Raw genomic sequence first — 17,350 nt, 5'->3', positions numbered from 1 at the left:
CCCAGTCTGAGGTCCTGAGCGCTCTGGAGCAGGTTTTCATCAAGGATCTCTCTAGATTTTGCTCCATTCATCTTTCCCTCCATCCTGACTGGTCTCCCAGTCTCTGCTTCTGAAAATCATCCCCACACCATGATGCTCCCACCACCATGCTTCACTGTAGAGATGGTGCCAGGTTTCTTCCAGATGTAACACTTGGCATTCAGGCCAAAGAGTGCAATCTTGGTTTCATCAGACAAGAGAATCTGGTTTCTCATGGTCTGAGTCCTTTAGGTTCCTTTTTTTTGCAAACTCCAAGCGGGCTGTTATGTGCCTTTACTGAGGAGTGGCTTCCATCTCATAGCAAAGGGTCTGAATACTTATGTAAATAAGGTATTTCTATTTTCATTTTTAATACATTTGCAAACATTTCCAAAAACCTGTTTTTGCTTTGTCCATATGGGGTATTATTGTGTGTCGATTGAGATGTATTATTTTTTAATTTAATCCATTTTAGAATGAGGCTGTAACATAACAAAATGTGGAACAAGTCCAGATGTTTGAATACTTTCTGAATGCACTGTAGGCGGTATCTCAATCCCATAATATAAATCGTCATATCTGGCGCTCCTAAATGTCATGTGGTGCTCCTAACTTTTAAATTGTGAGCACCAGTGCTACCAATGAAACGGGTTAATTTAGAGCCCTGGTTGCGACATCGTTGAAACAGCATTGAGCTTTTTGTGGAGTTTACAGGCTTTGGTACTGTTACACTATGAAAATGCAACTCGGCTGGGTTCATATGTGCAGCCTTGTAACAGTATTTATGGAGAGAGCAAGTGAAAGAAAATGATTTATGTTGAAATTGGGTTTATCGTGCTGTAATTGGTCTTTTTTAAGGGCATTTCTATGTTTATTGCGTTGGTGTTGTCGTAGCTGTAGCTTTAAGTTAAGGATACTCTCTCTCTCGCTCTCTCTCTCTGTGGGCTAGTCCATCATGGTCCTCTGCCAAATTTCATAACCTCTCCTGGATATTGTGGTTGGTCCGACTTGCCCTCTCCGTCTGTAACCTTTTCCCACAATTACTGTGTATATTTCACAAGGTCTTGAGTTAACGTTTGACATCTGGTAACATTTGTCATAATCCTGTGACTCCTAAGCCCCCAGATAGACTGCTAATAGAATGTCAAAGAGGACTTCATGCTCTGTTCTAGCCTACTTGGCAACAGTGGTGTCGGCCATCACTATAGTCCCTGTCGGTATTCGCGTATTAATAAGGGATTCTACGCCCACAAATTGGGGAAAACCAACATTCTTTCCCATTGATCCCCATTTTGTACAAAAATAACAAAACATAACAAAAAAGCTGATGTGTTGTACAAAAAATCTCGACCTTCGGTTCGCAACGCTCCCAAGTATGGAAATAGAGCCTGCGAGATAAGCCCTGTGGCTCGGTGCACGTAGCTAGCTACAGTGCCTTGCGAAAGTATTCGGCCCCCTTCAACCTTTTGCCACATTTCAGGCTTCAAACATAAAGATATAAAACTGTATTTTTTTGTGAAGAATCAACAACAAGTGGGACACAATCATGAAGTGGAACGACATTTATTGGATATTTCAAACTTTTTTAACAAATCAAAAACTGAAAAATTGGGCGTGCAAAATTATTCAGCCCCCTTAAGTTAATACTTTGTAGCGCCACCTTTTGCTGCGATTACAGCTGTAAGTCGCTTGGGGTATGTCTCTATCAGTTTTGCACATCGAGAGACTGACATTTTTTCCCATTCCTCCTTGCAAAACAGCTCGAGCTCAGTGAGGTTGGATGGAGAGCATTTGTGAACAGCAGTTTTCAGTTCTTTCCACAGATTCTCGATTGGATTCAGGTCTGGACTTTGACTTGGCCATTCTAACACCTGGATATGTTTATTTTTGAACCATTCCATTGTAGATTTTGCTTTATGTTTTGGATCATCTTGTTGGAAGACAAATCTCCGTCCCAGTCTCAGGTCTTTTGCAGACTCCATCAGGTTTTCTTCCAGAATGGTCCTGTATTTGGCTCTTTCCATCTTCCCATCAATTTTAACCAACTTCCCTGTCCCTGCTGAAGAAAAGCAGGCCCAAACCATGATGCTGCCACCACCATGTTTGACAGTGGGGATGGTGTGTTCAGCTGTGTTGCTTTTACGCCAAACATAACGTTTTGCATTGTTGCCAAAAAGTTCAATTTTGGTTTCATCTGACCAGAGCACCTTCTTCCACATGTTTGGTGTGTCTCCCAGGTGGCTTGTGGCAAACTTTAAACAACACTTTTTATGGATATCTTTAAGAAATGGCTTTCTTCTTGCCACTCTTCCATAAAGGCCAGATTTGTGCAATATACGACTGATTGTTGTCCTATGGACAGAGTCTCCCACCTCAGCTGTAGATCTCTGCAGTTCATCCAGAGTGATCATGGGCCTCTTGGCTGCATCTCTGATCAGTCTTCTCCTTGTATGAGCTGAAAGTTTAGAGGGACGGCCAGGTCTTGGTAGATTTGCAGTGGTCTGATACTCCTTCCATTTCAATATTATCGCTTGCACAGTGCTCCTTGGGATGTTTAAAGCTTGGGAAATCATTTTGTATCCAAATCCGGCTTTAAACTTCTTCACAACAGTATCTCGGACCTGCCTGGTGTGTTCCTTGTTCTTCATGATGCTCTCTGCGCTTTTAATGGACCTCTGAGACTATCACAGTGCAGGTGCATTTATATGGAGACTTGATTACACACAGGTGGATTGTATTTATCATCATTAGTCATTTAGGTCAACATTGGATCATTCAGAGATCCTCACTGAACTTCTGGAGAGAGTTTGCTGCACTGAAAGTAAAGGGGCTGAATAATTTTGTACGCCCAATTTTTCAGTTTTTGATTTGTTAAAAAAGTTTGAAATATCCAATAAATGTCGTTACACTTCATGATTGTGTCCCACTTGTTGATTCTTCACAAAAAAATACAGTTTTATATCTTTGTTTGAAGCCTGAAATGTGGCAAAAGGTCGCAAAGTTCAAGGGGGCCGAATACTTTCGCAAGGCACTGTATGTGTGTGGAATACCATTTCATCACATGTACGACATTTTACTTGTGTTGTACAGTCCGTTTGTAATTCCACTCTCTACTTGTAACAGTATAGTCGGTTTGTTTGTGTTGTAGGTCTTGGGGAACACAAGTGGCTGCTAGCATCGTCATGAAAAGGGGCATGAGGGAAGCCCTAAAATATTACGTTTGAGAATGCTAGGGAGCAGGCAATGTTTAAAAGGAAGCTTTATACATGTTGTGCGTTAATTAAATGTAGTTTTGTAATTGACTAAAGAAAGCATACATCAAGAAAACGTTTGAAAAGGTCAAGTTTTTGCTGTGAGCCAATGGGGTAACCTTGGTAACCACCGGTTGTTTTCCCCAGGCTGGCAGGGTTGCAACGTTCTACCTGATACTGACTAGGTCTATCTATATTCTAGAGACTACTTTAGTGAGAACCACAGAGCATTGGGAGAATTCACTTGAAAGGGCCATTCTGAGATTCAAACAACGAAGTGGTCATCCTGACACGTTTTTAGTAAACAGCTGAGTGATGGGGCTGGAGAAATTGAGCAACTCTTCAAATCTTAGACCATCCACGAGATCAAAAAATACCCCCAATCCAAAAATGGATGTACCAATCCCCGATTTACCCTTTAGCATGTTTAAGATTAGTAAGCGTGTTCTTTTCTTGGTGTATATATCGTGAATGCACACATGCAGTGTTCCATCACATGATGGAGGGTAAAACAAGTTAATTAACTCCTGTATCTGTATTGTTTCATCCCCCCTCTAGGAGAATAGAGACCTGGGTTGAATGCTCCCTCTGTGGGATTTCATGTGATTTGATTCCCCAGCTCTGAGGCTGTTATTATTAAATCTGCTCCATTATATTCATTTAGGCCTGTAAGAAAAAGCCCTCCGCTCCAAAGGAACATATCGGTCACATCGTATCACAAACGCACAAGAAGATATGAAACAGCTAGCCAAGCAGCGTCTCTGAGTCTACTTCCCAAATGCCACTCTATTCCATATAGGGCTCTGGTTAAAAGTAGTGCACTATATAGGAAATAAGGTGCCATTTAGGACACACGATGAGGTTCTGGAGCTACAGTGAGTGACATCACACCACAGGGGGTCGCGTCAACCTTGTTCGGTCTACTGGTTTGCAGATGAATAGAAAAGGCAATTGAATGTGGGCCCACTCAGGATTGTGTGTATGTGTGTGTATGCATGTACCAGAGGGCAATTAATTCCCACATTCAGTGTGAGTAAACACACGGCTAATCCCCCTCCATTCAGGCAGAGGGCTTTCAGATACCCAGCAGGAATCACACACACTCCCACACACACACATAAACATAGTCATAAGCAAGGCAGATTCAGCAACATACGATGTTGACACAAAAAATATTGGTTTCAGGAAAGGAGAATGGTTAAAATAGTGAGATGATAATGTGTTGAGATAGAAAAGCCTCTGCAAGATAGAGGAAGTGCTGTTCTGAAAGAACAGATCGAATAACATACACAAAAACCAGGCCAGATATATCAGACTGGCATCAGTTAGTTAATCCACCTTTCCATCCACATATGTATATGTGATAAACCCTAATCCAGTGTTTGACCTCTTGCTAATATCTTGATCTGCTTTACAGATTTCCATTTCTGCTTTTTAGATGCAGTGGCTACGTCCCAAATGGCACCCTATTCCCTATATAATGCACTATTTTTTTTGCCCATAGGCCCATTTGGTCAAATGTTTGCATTATACAGGATGCCCTTTGGGATGGAGCCCTTTGGGATGGAGCCTGTGTTTCTCAAGCTGCTTTGTAGACATGTAATTCTTTAGTATAGTAGATAGATTACCGGACTCGTTACTAACAGTTTATTACAGGGTGTTTCTTCAATATTCAATAAGCCATTATGTAATATGTTACTGTTGGTTAAATATGTGGCTATAGATATTAACGATCAACTACCGTCTCCCATCTGCTCCTCTCTGTGACGGAGTCATCTCTTAGTATAAGGAAGACATACTGTCCTGTTCTCTCCTTAATCCAGGGGTCCTGGCAACAGCCTATGGGGCTTTGGTTTGGGGGAGGCAGTTAACTTGCCTAAAATTCCCAGGTTTTCCAGAATTCCTAATAGTAGGATTCCGGTATTCCTCCTTATTCCCCTCCACCCCTGATTCCGGGGTTCTTCCAAACCGGGATTTCTAGAAAAACTGGGAATTTTGTGAAAGTTATCTGAATTGGTCAACCCTAATCCTGCCTGAATGTGCCTCTTTGCCTCTATGGCCATTGTCTTAGCCCCCTTTGGCTTTAGTCCCCTTTGCCTTCATTGGTTAGGTTGTTGGTGTTGTGTACAGCTCAATTCCAGTCAGTCAAGTAACAAAACATTCCTAAAACGTTTTTGATGCTCTTAGCTGCTTTGACAAAGGTTTTAAACTGAAAAGAGGGTTGCATGAATGTGAGTTGGATGTGGGATGAGGTGGGTGAGGATGTCAATAGGTTGAATAAGTGATATTAGTGGCAAATGGCTTCCTATGCCCTATATAGTGCACTACTTTTGGCCTGTAGTAGCACTTTATAGGGAATAGGTTGCCATTTGGGATGCAGCCTTTGCCTCCTATCCTTCCCTACTAGCATATGATAAGCCTCCAATCTCTTTACTGTATCTGTCTGCCTGTTTGTATGCTGGATTAGGATTACACCTGTTTATCACACACACACTGCATATATTGCCTCACTGAAACAAAATGGCGGAATACCATTACAGAATGTATTCCTTCAATGTGCCCATGCATTTTGTAGCTTGTCTTTTTATCTAGAGGCTGCTCCATTTGTGAATAATGTGGCTAAATGTTCATGACCCTACCCAGAGAGACAGAACTCCTCTGGGGGTTGGTTTGCATCTGAACACGACAGACAACGGCACCAACCTGATTAGCAGAGAACCATAGAACCTGTGGCTCAGTCTGATACACACACACACGCACACACACACACACTACAGGGCAGAGGAAATAGAGACAGGTCAGCACCGCAGATTCCAAATGATGGTAAATTGCCTGTTAAACGTATGCCTGGTCACTCAGGGACAGTTGGATGGCCGTCTAGCCGTCTGTTCTGCCTCGTATTGACCATGTCTGGTGTTTGTCAGAATGATGTCATCCACTCTCCTCTCATATCTGGTGCCAGACGGGCGTAGTCCTGATTGGAGCTGAATCCCACCAACAGGGGCTTCTCCATAGAGATGCATTACATTAGTGTTCTATTTAATTCAATGGGCTTCCCTCTGAGGCCACTGGTTGAAGCCTTGGTCTGTGACAAGCACGTAACCCTGGCAGTATAAATACAATCGTATCACAAAGTACAATATGTTTTTTTTTATCCAGCATAAACGCTTAACATTCTTAGGTCCATCAACATCTGTAATGCACTTACATTGCATTACTGGTAAAAGAGCTTAGACAGCTGTTGCAGTGATTTACACAAACAGTATGTGCTTCACATGAACCTTTAATGGCGCTGGCCCCATGTATTTTTTACATAATTCCCTCCAGAAACTCCCCTTGGCCCCATCAGTTCTGGATCCATCCAGCTGAGAACTCTTTGACGTTTGGCTTGAGTTCTCCTGTGGACTGACTAGGTTCACTTTGCACACTACCACTGACCTTTTAACCCTGGCAGCATGCCGACCCACATTTACAGTGTTTCCCCTTTATACATATAGCAGCGGTGCCCCGCCGCTACTCCAAAAAATATCATGGAAAAATGATATATATTTATATATATATATATATAGTGCATTCGGAAAGCATTCAGATGCACCTGATGTTTGTAGAAACATCTCAAGGGTGATCAATGGAAACAGGATGCACCTGAGCTCAATTTCGAGTATCACAGCAATGGGTGTGAATACTTATGGAAATAAGGTATTTCTTCTTTTATTTTTTATACATTTGCAAAAATGTATTTATAGAAATATTTTGCTTTCTCGTTATGGGGTATTGTGTGTAGACTGATGAGGAAAATGTTTTATTTAATCAATTTTATAATAATATAATTTATGCCGAATTGCGCTTTTAAGATCAGAGTGACATTTTACAACATATATTTGTAGAATTTGATGCATTCAGAGTCTTTTGAGGTTAAATGTAGATGGGCAATCTCATGCTTCAGACTATTTATTTAAAGCCACTATGCTTCATCAGTTGGGCTACTGGTTATAATGACTTTAAAGGGAGCATTTTATTTCAGATGGTGTCAACATAATTTAATTTCAATTACTTTTGGTGTAGAATACCCTTTTAAAAAGTCACCCAAAGTGACCTTCTCACTGTTGTTCTACAAAAAAATCTCCCAGTTGGGTATGCCCCGGAGACGGCCTATGGGTGCTGGTCGAAAGTAGTGCACTATATAGGGAATTGGGTGCATGTTCTGCCCTACTCTTTCCTCCAGAACACAGCATTAGCTCACCTTAAATTGGGTTGTGTTATGGCATCAACTAGCTGGGGAGAGGAAAGGATTATAAACAATCTAATAAACTCTTCGATTAAAGACCTTTGAACTGTGGACTCCTGTTGCCAGGCAACACTGCACACATCTGAGGCCAGGCCATGCAGGGCTGTGGCTCATCTCTACTCACAAGGCCCCAGCTCCAGAGCTGGGCTCAAATACTTGTTTTGCCCTGTTTATTGAGCTTGCCTAGAGAAATGGGACCAATGGAAAAGTCCCAAAAAGGGCCAATCCTTGCTCACTTTCTAGGTAGGCTAAAGCAAACCCTGAAAGTATGTGATAGATTTCTAAAACAACCAGGTCTACTCTCCTCTCTGGCTAGATGTCTGGACCTGATCATAGGGAGATAGTAGGAGGTGAACACAGGGTGTTTGATGGTGACACAATGTTGAATGTAGCTCTGTGTCCAATGCTTCGTTTCATTGTTCCCCTTTAATCAAGGAATTGATTTAGATCTGGGACACCAGGTGGGTGCAATTAGTTATCAGGTAGAACAGAAAACCAGCAGGCTCTGGACCCCTGCCCTATATATTGAACTAGAGCCCTATTGACGCAGTGCACTATATAGGCAATATTGTGCCATTGGGGATGCATCCATAGTTTGGGACAGACCGCCTTTTGATGAACACTGTTCTGAGACTAGGAGAGGATGGATGGCTGTCATATTTAGCCACTCAGGAATGGCATTCTGACAGGGATGTGACCCCTGTTCAAGGTTAAGACCTTACTGACCTGAAATGTTATCATTAATATTATTTAAGGAAAGATTGGAAGACGATTACAGTTTAGTTGTAGTGGTGAAAAAGTGATAATGTTAGATGCGACAGTATATTGAATACGTGTGAGTTAGTTAAACCGAGTTAAAAGACCCCATCTTGTTTTCACAATTTTTCGATCACACCTCTTCCGATCTCATTGTGTATTCTCTCGCCGCCCACCCAGCCGTCAACGGCGCTCCATATGAATGTGTTTTGTGTGGTTGTTTATCTCTCCAACACACTGCGTAATCTTTGAAATGTTCTCCTCTTCCTACCGAGATACCTGGAGCGGCAGGGAGTAAGAAAAGCTTGCTCGATTAAATCACTCACACGCAGGCAGGTGGTGACAGTTTTGTCAGATCACCAGCGAGAGAGACCATCATTATGCTAGAGACGGGCCCATTCCTACGTTGGCAGGCATCCCCCTTCATTCTCAATACGTCTCTCACATGAGAAGATGTCACATTTGGGCTCCTAGATTATTAGATCAAAGTGGCTGTCACAAATGGCCCACTATTCCCTATTTGGTGCACTACTTTTGGAAATAACATGCCGTTTGGGACGCAACCCGTGTGTTTGGAACCCTGGGAAATGGGAAGGGAAAAAAATTCTAATCTGAGGATGAAACGCACACTTTCATCAGCTGCTGTTGGCCGCAATTCCCGTCAACTGGAGGGGGAACCGTCTTGGTATTCCCTCAGAAACACGGGTAGGTAACACTCAATTATGTAAGCAAAGAGTTCTATTGGCTTTGCTCATCTCATCTTTTTATGTTTTGGTATTCAAACGTTCTGGTCTATACATCAAAAGCGTCCCAAATGTTGGTTACGTTTCCCACCAACAAATATGAGTTTCATCCACTACATTTTAACAACGGTAGTCTGACATTTATTGATTGTTTGAAGTGTGTTCACTAGTACAGTACAGTAGCTTCCCGACTATTAAAATAAATTGAATTTGTCTCTGTTTGAAATGTTCTGAGAAGAGAATCACTGTGATGCCAACTAGTTAATCATTAATGAAAGGGCCTCTTTAAACGAACAGCCCGCTGAGTGTTCCCTCTCTCCCTTCGCACCATGTGATGTCTACTGCCTTGTGGATCATATCAGCTGTGTCATGATGCCTCAGGGGAGCTCTGGGAAGGTAAATCTTCTTTGTGTGATATTAGAGTTGATGCTATTAGTAAATTGTATATCAATCAAATGTATTTCCAAAGCTCTTTTTACATCAGCAGATTTCACAAAGTGCTTCTACAGAAACCCAGACTAAAACCCCAAACAGCAAACAATGCAGATGTAGAAGCACGGTGGTTAGCGAAAAATCCCTAGAAAGGCAGGAACCTAGGAAGAAACCTAGAGAGGAACCATGCTCTGAGAGGGGGGCCAGTCCTCTTCTGGCTGTGCCGGGTGGAGATTATAGCAGTACATGGCCAAGATGTTCAAATGTTCATAGATGACCAGCAGGGTCAAATAATAATTATCACAGTGGTTGTAGAGGGTGCAACAGGCCAGCGCCTCCGGAGTGAATGTCAGTTGGTTTTTCATAGCCGAGCATTGAGTTCGAGACAGCAGGTGTGGTAGCGAGAGAGAGTCAAAAACGGCAGGTCCGGGACAATTAATACTGTTATTGATGGGACTGACTTGTATTCATATCCCACTCTACTAGACTTGTATATGTACCTGGCACATGTGTATGATCCAAAGGCTTGAATCCACACAATGCCTCCCATTTGCAGTGATACACCCAGAAACATTTCCTGCACTTCAGGGGGTTTACGCTTTCAGGATCTTTGGCTGATGTTCCAATTCCATGCTCAAGGATGCAGTTCAGCTTTGCCCAACCTGACTCTTTGCAGCTGTCATTCTGTGAATTCTGTCGTCAACATTTTTGGGTGCGCTTACACAATGATTGGCACACTGCTTGTACCAGTGTGGTGTGTAATGTTGTGGGCTGGATGCTGGAGAGGGCGTCGGGTAGTCAGGTAACATCAGTCGCCAAAGGGGGAGATGGAGAGGACCTCTATCGCAATTAGTCTTTCCACAATTCCTCACATCCTCCTTAACCATATTGAAGCAAAAGGCCCATGGTCCCTCCACCCAGACTACCTTCTCCGATGCGTTTTGAGAAGGAGTTGAGGAGATGACATACAAGTGATTGAGGAAAGATGAATTGAGAAAGAGCCAGGGAGTGCATTGTGTGTGGTGTACCCTTACAGGAAATGGGGAGCAGATCTGTGAACCCAGTGCCCAGCGTAGCCTCCCTCCCTCTCTCCGTGGCCTCAGGCTTCGCCCAGCAGTCGAGAGGGGACGTAGCGCTTAAGCTGTCCTCTGCAGTCAGCCAATTAAAAACCATGACTGCTACAGGCCAAAACGCATTGGTTTTAACAAGAAACAATTTGATCAACTTCCTCTGTCCTCCCAGAGTTGCTGAATTTCCTCTTCACATCAGCAGTCAAGAAAGCCAGCCCTGCGTCTGAACCAGGCATTTAATTCAACCTCATCTTCCCAACTCCTGGCTATGACAGAGGGGGTTAGGTGGCATCAGTCTGTGGATATTACAAGGAGAAAAGAGCTGTCTCCCTAATCTCTTGCTCCAGAACCAAATCAGCTAAGACATCTGTCTCCCTAAAGCACATTACATGTTGAAAAGGGCTTATTGTATTTGTGACATTTTTCCCCCGTTTACCTGGTGAATTCATTCCAGGTCTGCAGTGAAAGTTTCTTAACAGTCTCAAATTCTTCCATTTGACTCACAAAGGTTCTCATTTGAATATTAATAATTGAGGGAAATATTGGCTCTGTAGATATGATCTTTCTTATTATAACTCACTGATTATTTAGTCAGGGTTTTTTTTTTTTTCAACTTAATGAAAACTCGCTCCCAAAGCAGCCTCTGTGCTATTTGGTGTATTTCACTCACCATGGCAGAGCTGTGCAAAGCAGTCAAATTTGTTCAACATGTGAAATGAGTTGACAGGTTTGCAGTGGAGATAAATCACATAACATTTCCTTCCAAAATGATTTGGTGTGTGTTGTGTGTGTTTCTCTTCCAAACGGAATTGAAATGGCCCTGGTGGTTGTTTGCGTTCAGAGCCCTCCTCTAATGAAAATAAGGCTGCTTCCCAAATGGTACTGTATACCCTACATAGTGCACTACTTTTGGCCAGAGCCCTATGGTGCACTATATGGGGAATAGGGTGCCGTTTGAGATGGAACCTAACTGTTGTGGGCTTAGGGGACTGCCATTTCACCCACTCACTTCAAAGTAATTACTTCTGTTGCCCACAAAAGTTCCCTCAAAAAGTAGTTTTCTTTATTTAATAAAATTAGATGATTTAAACTGAAAATGCATTTTTTTTTGTAATTAGGGCTGAAGACAGAGAATCTAAGGCCCAGTGGGTTTTCATTCAGAAGATTGAATAAATAAAAGAAGTCTATCTGGCGTAGCAAGCTTGTTTTGGATTTTGACTTGAAGAATGTTTGTCTTGAATTTGAATGTATTGATATCTGAGAATCTATTGCTTTCTTTTGTGAGGCCTTAGAAATGTGTTAGCAGGAGGGTGAATGAAAGGTTCTGAAGCTAGCATCTGCTGTTGGGAGATTGCTGAGGCAATAACTGCCTAAACATACCACACAACCCAATCACTCCTTTCAAATCACTCATTTGCTATGCTAATCTGGTATTGTCTGAAGTATGTCTAGTTCAAAGTAAAGGACACGATTAAGCATTCAGTTTTAGGAACCTGTTTTGACTTTGAAACAAGAAATCAATTAGTGCTAAGCAATTTGAGGTCAGCTCGGTTTTGGTTAGATTATGAGAAAAATAATCACGTTTTCGGTTTCAATATTTTTTTTTAAACAAATGCATTATGTGGGTTGAATGCTGTAACAACACAGAATAAAACAATTCATTAAAGTCTCATGATAGTGACTGCCCATTACTGCTTATCACTTAAGTATTTCAGTTATGCATATTACATTTATTTTATTTGATGACTTTATTATTTCATTCCAATTCATCATCTCATCTCTCTAGAGCTGCTGCCTGTGATGTCTGACAAAATCACTATTTTAGTAGTTCTTCAAAGTAAATAAGGCATACTTGTATGACTGCAGTACCAACTATCAATCACTTAGATCATCCATGTTCAGGTAGAGAGATACAGTACCTTGCGAAGCCACTGCACTTTGTCCTTCTCGATCACATGTTCTCTCTTCTCTCAGTGTGTTGCCCCAAACAGACCGGACAAGTAGAGGCGCAATGGATTATGGTCATTGTATGTAATCACCGTGTTTTCTGCACTAGACTATGTAGAATGTTGGCCTGTTGGAAACTACAACTCCCTTCTGCATCTGCATCGCACAGTTGGGGCTTGATCTGATTTCTCTCTAGAGAAACTGCATATTGAGCTCACACAAAAAAAAGGAACTAAATGGAATTAAAATAATTAAACCAATGTGGGCCAGTTGGTTGTTTTAAAACTGGAAATATATTAAACTAATTGGTTAATCGCAACTGATCAGCTCCGTGTCGATTCTCTTGTAGTTTTCATAACGTCAACAGCATTTTTTTTAAATGCACCCGCTCTGCCCTTGGAGAAATGTAAAGAAAGAGATAACACTACCTGTTAGCATTTAGTATTCTAGCACAAATTGAGTCATGTGTGCCTAGATCATCAGTCACTGTCATACCCCAGCAGTTCCACATAGGAAACCTAAGATTAAAGGAATCATAATTAGTCTTAATTTGTGACATTTCCAAGGTCATTCAGATTGTGGGGGCTATTAAGATGAATATCCATTTCCTGTCTCACTGCTGAGAAGATCCAGACCCAGAACAGGTCAGTTTTCACTGCAGAGGTTTGACAGCTGCTGTCACAAGCAGGGTTGCGTCCCAAATGGTACCCGATTCCCTTTATAGTGCACTACTTTTGACCAGATTGAATAGTGAATAGGGTGCAATTTGGGACGCGTCCCCGGCCTCTGTGTGCGAGAGGAGGGGCCCCCTGATGCAATTCAGAATGGGCTACAGAGGCCCTTTGGTTGGTGGTTGGGAGAATGAGAGCCCATGACTGGAGAGCAGGGCCAGCTAGAGGCATAGTGTTGACAGGTCTGTCGGTTGGAGTCCAAGGTGTTTTCCTGTGTATGTGCACGCGTGTGTAGTTGCTGGTTGTAGCATGGTTTTCCCTCTTTCTCTTCTCTCTTTGATCTGTGATCACTGACACACAGGCTGGTGTAGGGCCTCAGTAGCTGAGAGGGACAGGTGCTGATGTTACGTGCCTTTACAGAAGGATAGGCTGGGATAAAAAGGCAGGATTTGTCAGACTTGACAGGGTCCACAAAGGAACCAAGTATTTGATTAATCTGTAGCGTGTACAGTAAGATATGCGTCCCAAATGGCATCCTATGCCCTAAACCGTGCACTACTTTTGACCAGCACGGTCAAAAGTAGTGCACGGTTTAGGGCATAGGATGCCATTTGGGACGCAGACCAGAGGTTCCAGGGGTGGTTGTGGGCGAATGTATAACAGATGTTATGGTCATGGCTGTAGATATTTAACTCTTGCAATCAACTCAAGGTTACACGACCAGGAACTGAACTTGTAAAAATACATACGTTGCATTCGGAACTTTGTTAAAGCACCTTTGGCAGTGATTACAGCCTTGAGTCTTCTTGGGTATGATGCTACAAGCTTGGCACATCTGTATTTGGGGAGTTTCTCCCATTCTTCCCTGCATATCCTCTCAATCTCTTTCAGGTTTAATGGGGAGCGTTGTGCAGCAACGCTCCCCATTCAGGTCTCTCCAGAGATGTTTGATCGGGATCAAGTCTGGGCTCTGGCTGTGCCACACATGGACATTCAGAGATTTGTCCCGAAGCCACTCCTGCGTTGTCTTGGCCTTGTGCTTAGGGTCGTTGTCCTGTTGGAAGGTGATACTTCGCCCCAGTCTGAGTTCCTGAGCGCTCTGGAGCAGGTTTTCAAAAGGGAATTCTCTGTACTTTGCTCTGTTCATCTTTCCCTCCATCCTGAATGGTCTCCCAGTCCCTGCTGCTGAAAAACATCCCCACAGCATGATGCTGCCACCACCACCATTCTTCACAGTAGGGATGGTACCAGGTTTCTTCCAGATGTGATGCTTGGCATTCAGGCCAAAGTTTTCCTTTTGGCAAACTCCAAGCGGGCTGTCATGTGCCTTTTACTAAGGTGTCTTCCGTCTGGCCACTCTACCATAAAGGCCTGATTGGTGGAGTGTTGCAGAGATGGTTGTCCTTCTGGAAGGTTCTTCCATCTCCACAGAGGAACTCTGGAGCTCTGTCAGAGTGAACATCTGGTACTTGGTCACCTCCCTGACCAAAGCCTTTCTCCACCGATTGCTCAGTTTGGCCGGGCGGCCAGCTCTAGGAAGTGTCTTGGTGGTTCCAAACTGTGTGCGTGCGTGTCAAAAGATGTATGGCCAGACCTATCCTTGACATTCTCTGTATCCGTAAGTGCACCTTATTCCCTAAATAGTGCACTACTTTTGACCAGAGCCCTATGGTCCCTGGCCGAAAGTAGTTCACTTTTTAGGGAATAGGGTGCCGTTTGGGATGCTGCCCCAGACCTATTGATTTGTTTTTCCCCCCCTGATTAATGGATGGCTGCTGGCCCCCACCCCTGGTCTGTTAGCACAAATAATGACTAATCAATATGCACTGGAGTCCCAGTGAACATCCTTTTAACACATGATTTATACCACACAAACACATTGTAGCGCACAGAGCAGTTTGTCACTCCGCTACCAGCCAATCAATTTAGCCAATCAACTAAGGGGCCCTTAGTCATATCCAGTAATTTAAGATGTTCTTTGGATTTTTATTGGTCCGTTCACTATTCTATGGCTCATATCTGTGCAGATGTGACCTCAATAACACCTGATTGGGGGATATTATTCCTCTGTCCTCCCATATATGATATGTGTGCTTATTGAATATTGATAGCTCACTGTTGTCAGCTAGACTGCTAGCGACAGAGTGGTGCATTGATGTATGCTTTTTTTGGACTAAATACCCATTAGTCACTGTCTTTCTGTGTCTGAATGACACGGGTATTGGATGCTATATGGATCCCCCATCAGTCAGATACATTAAAGGGGGGGGGGGGGGGGGGGTGTGATGGGGGTGATACTGTACGTCCGAGCACCCTATTCTCTATATAGTGCTCAACTTTTGACCAGAGCCCAATGGACCCTGGTCAAAGGCAGTGCACTATAAAGGGAATTCGGGTGCTCTTTGAGAGAATGGAGGGCATGTGATTCCTCCCCAGAAGGGTCTCCCAGTGGCTGTATTGTGGGTCAGGCAGGGCTACTTGGGGGCTACCCTGGCTTTCTCCACTCGGCTCTGGTTCCATAGGCTTATACAGGAAACCGCCATGAAAACCAAGCATTCAAAACAAAAATCTCCTTTCTCAGTGGGAATTGGCCAGTTTTTGCCCACAGGAAATATGTGTCTATTTAATGGAACCTACTACGATGACTACTATAGTTCAGATGTAATACTTTCTCTTTTTTTGCTTGCTAGAGTCGCGTCCCAGCCCTTTGTTTGGTTTGCTCGATATTGACGGGGGACCCGGTCGCTCGTTCGTTTTTTTTATGTTCCGTTGCCATGCTCAGTGGCAACATTCTTATCCCTTGCTTGCCAGCTAGCTACGGCCTCAGATTTACGACATCCAGAATAACATCGTCGGGACACTCCACACTGTTCATTACGAGGACATCGCATTGCATAACGAACACTAGGCTAGAAGCTAGCTAAATAGTTTGTTGCTAGCAACCCGCCAATATGACAACCAAATTTAAATAAATAAAAATGCTTACTGAAAACAGCTGGTCAAACTAGAAACGCGGGAGGATTTTGACACCTTTAGCCGCGGAGGGGACAGAGAAATTCACGTTCGTCACTCACCACGTTTTTAGGTCATCAGATGCTCCAAACAATGCCTCCGCATTGATTTGTTTTTGCAAACTAGCTGTTTTTTCCTTGTTGGACTTGGGTTTACAATGTATCCGTTTTCAGTTTGTGTAGATGTTGGTTTATCTTTCTGTAACTTTGTAGCAAGTACAGTCTGCATGTGTAGGTGCCTATTGTCCCGATATATTTTCCAACTGTACTGTTATCTGGTTTTAATGTCCATTCTCGAATGCCCTTTTAGTCAATCAGAAATTTGATTTGAACAATGCTGTGGTATAATCCTTATTATAAACTGGGTGGTTCGAGCTCTGAATGCTGATTGGCTGAATGCTGATATGAGACCGTATACCCCGGATTGACAAAACAATTATTTTTACTGCTCTAATTACGCTCGTAACCAGTTTATATTAGCAATAAGGCACCTCAGCGGTTTGTGATATATGGCCAATATACCACAGCTAAGGTCTGTGTCCAGGCACTCCACGTCCTGTTGTGCATAAGAACAGCCCTTAGCCATGGTATATTGGCCATATACCCCACCCCCTCAGGCCTTATTGATTGCTTAAATAAAAGAGAAGCTTAAGCCTTTTATAATGTATTTTAGGTCTTTAATTCCATATGTATTTGGTGACTGCTTTTCTGTATAATCATTCCAAAAAGGAGTGGATTTGGGTGTGAACATCCATCAGCTTTACTAATGCTTATTAAAACCTTTATCATATCCCCCCTGGTTCCTTTCTTAGTGGTATTTGTGTCAATGTTTCCCTAAAGCTTCATGTCAATTAAAATAATACTTGTGTTGGTTTCCACCCATTGCCCTTGTGGCTTTGCATGCTGCTTGGATGTGACAACTCAGTGACACAAAGAAGGTATTGTATGAGTACTGTAATAGTATTGTATTAGTACTGTAGTGGTATTGTATTAGTACTATAGTGGTATTGTAGTAGTGTTATATTAGTACTGTAGTGGCATTGTATTAGTACTATAGTGTTATTGTAGTAGTGTTGTATTAGTACTGTAGTGGTATTGTAGTAGTGTTGTATTAGTACTGTGGTGGTATTGTTTTAGTACTGTAGTGGTATTGTATTAGTACT

The 17,350-nt window shown here is 42.7% G+C and overlaps 1 protein-coding gene across 6 annotated transcripts in view; it reads left to right on the top strand.

The window, feature by feature from the left end:
* LOC110530242 (partitioning defective 3 homolog) overlaps positions 1 to 17,350 on the top strand; it is a 252,036-nt gene that overhangs the window by 194,400 nt on the left and 40,286 nt on the right. For 2 of the 6 annotated variants that reach the window (XR_005052926.1, XM_036985816.1), the window contains exon 24: positions 17,113 to 17,125. The exons of the other annotated variants lie outside the window; for them this stretch is intronic. Coding sequence is in view for 1 of the 2 variants with exons in the window: in XM_036985816.1 (XP_036841711.1) it covers positions 17,113 to 17,125 (13 nt within the window). In the remaining variant the exon portion in view is untranslated. The remainder of the gene's footprint in view (positions 1 to 17,112; positions 17,126 to 17,350) is intronic. 6 annotated transcript variants of the gene reach the window in all.

Source organism: Oncorhynchus mykiss, chromosome 8, assembly GCF_013265735.2.
Source record: "Oncorhynchus mykiss isolate Arlee chromosome 8, USDA_OmykA_1.1, whole genome shotgun sequence".
Taxonomy (NCBI): domain Eukaryota; kingdom Metazoa; phylum Chordata; class Actinopteri; order Salmoniformes; family Salmonidae; genus Oncorhynchus; species Oncorhynchus mykiss.
Note: the sequence above shows the minus strand (reverse complement) of the source record. Positions and strands in the feature narration are given on the sequence as shown.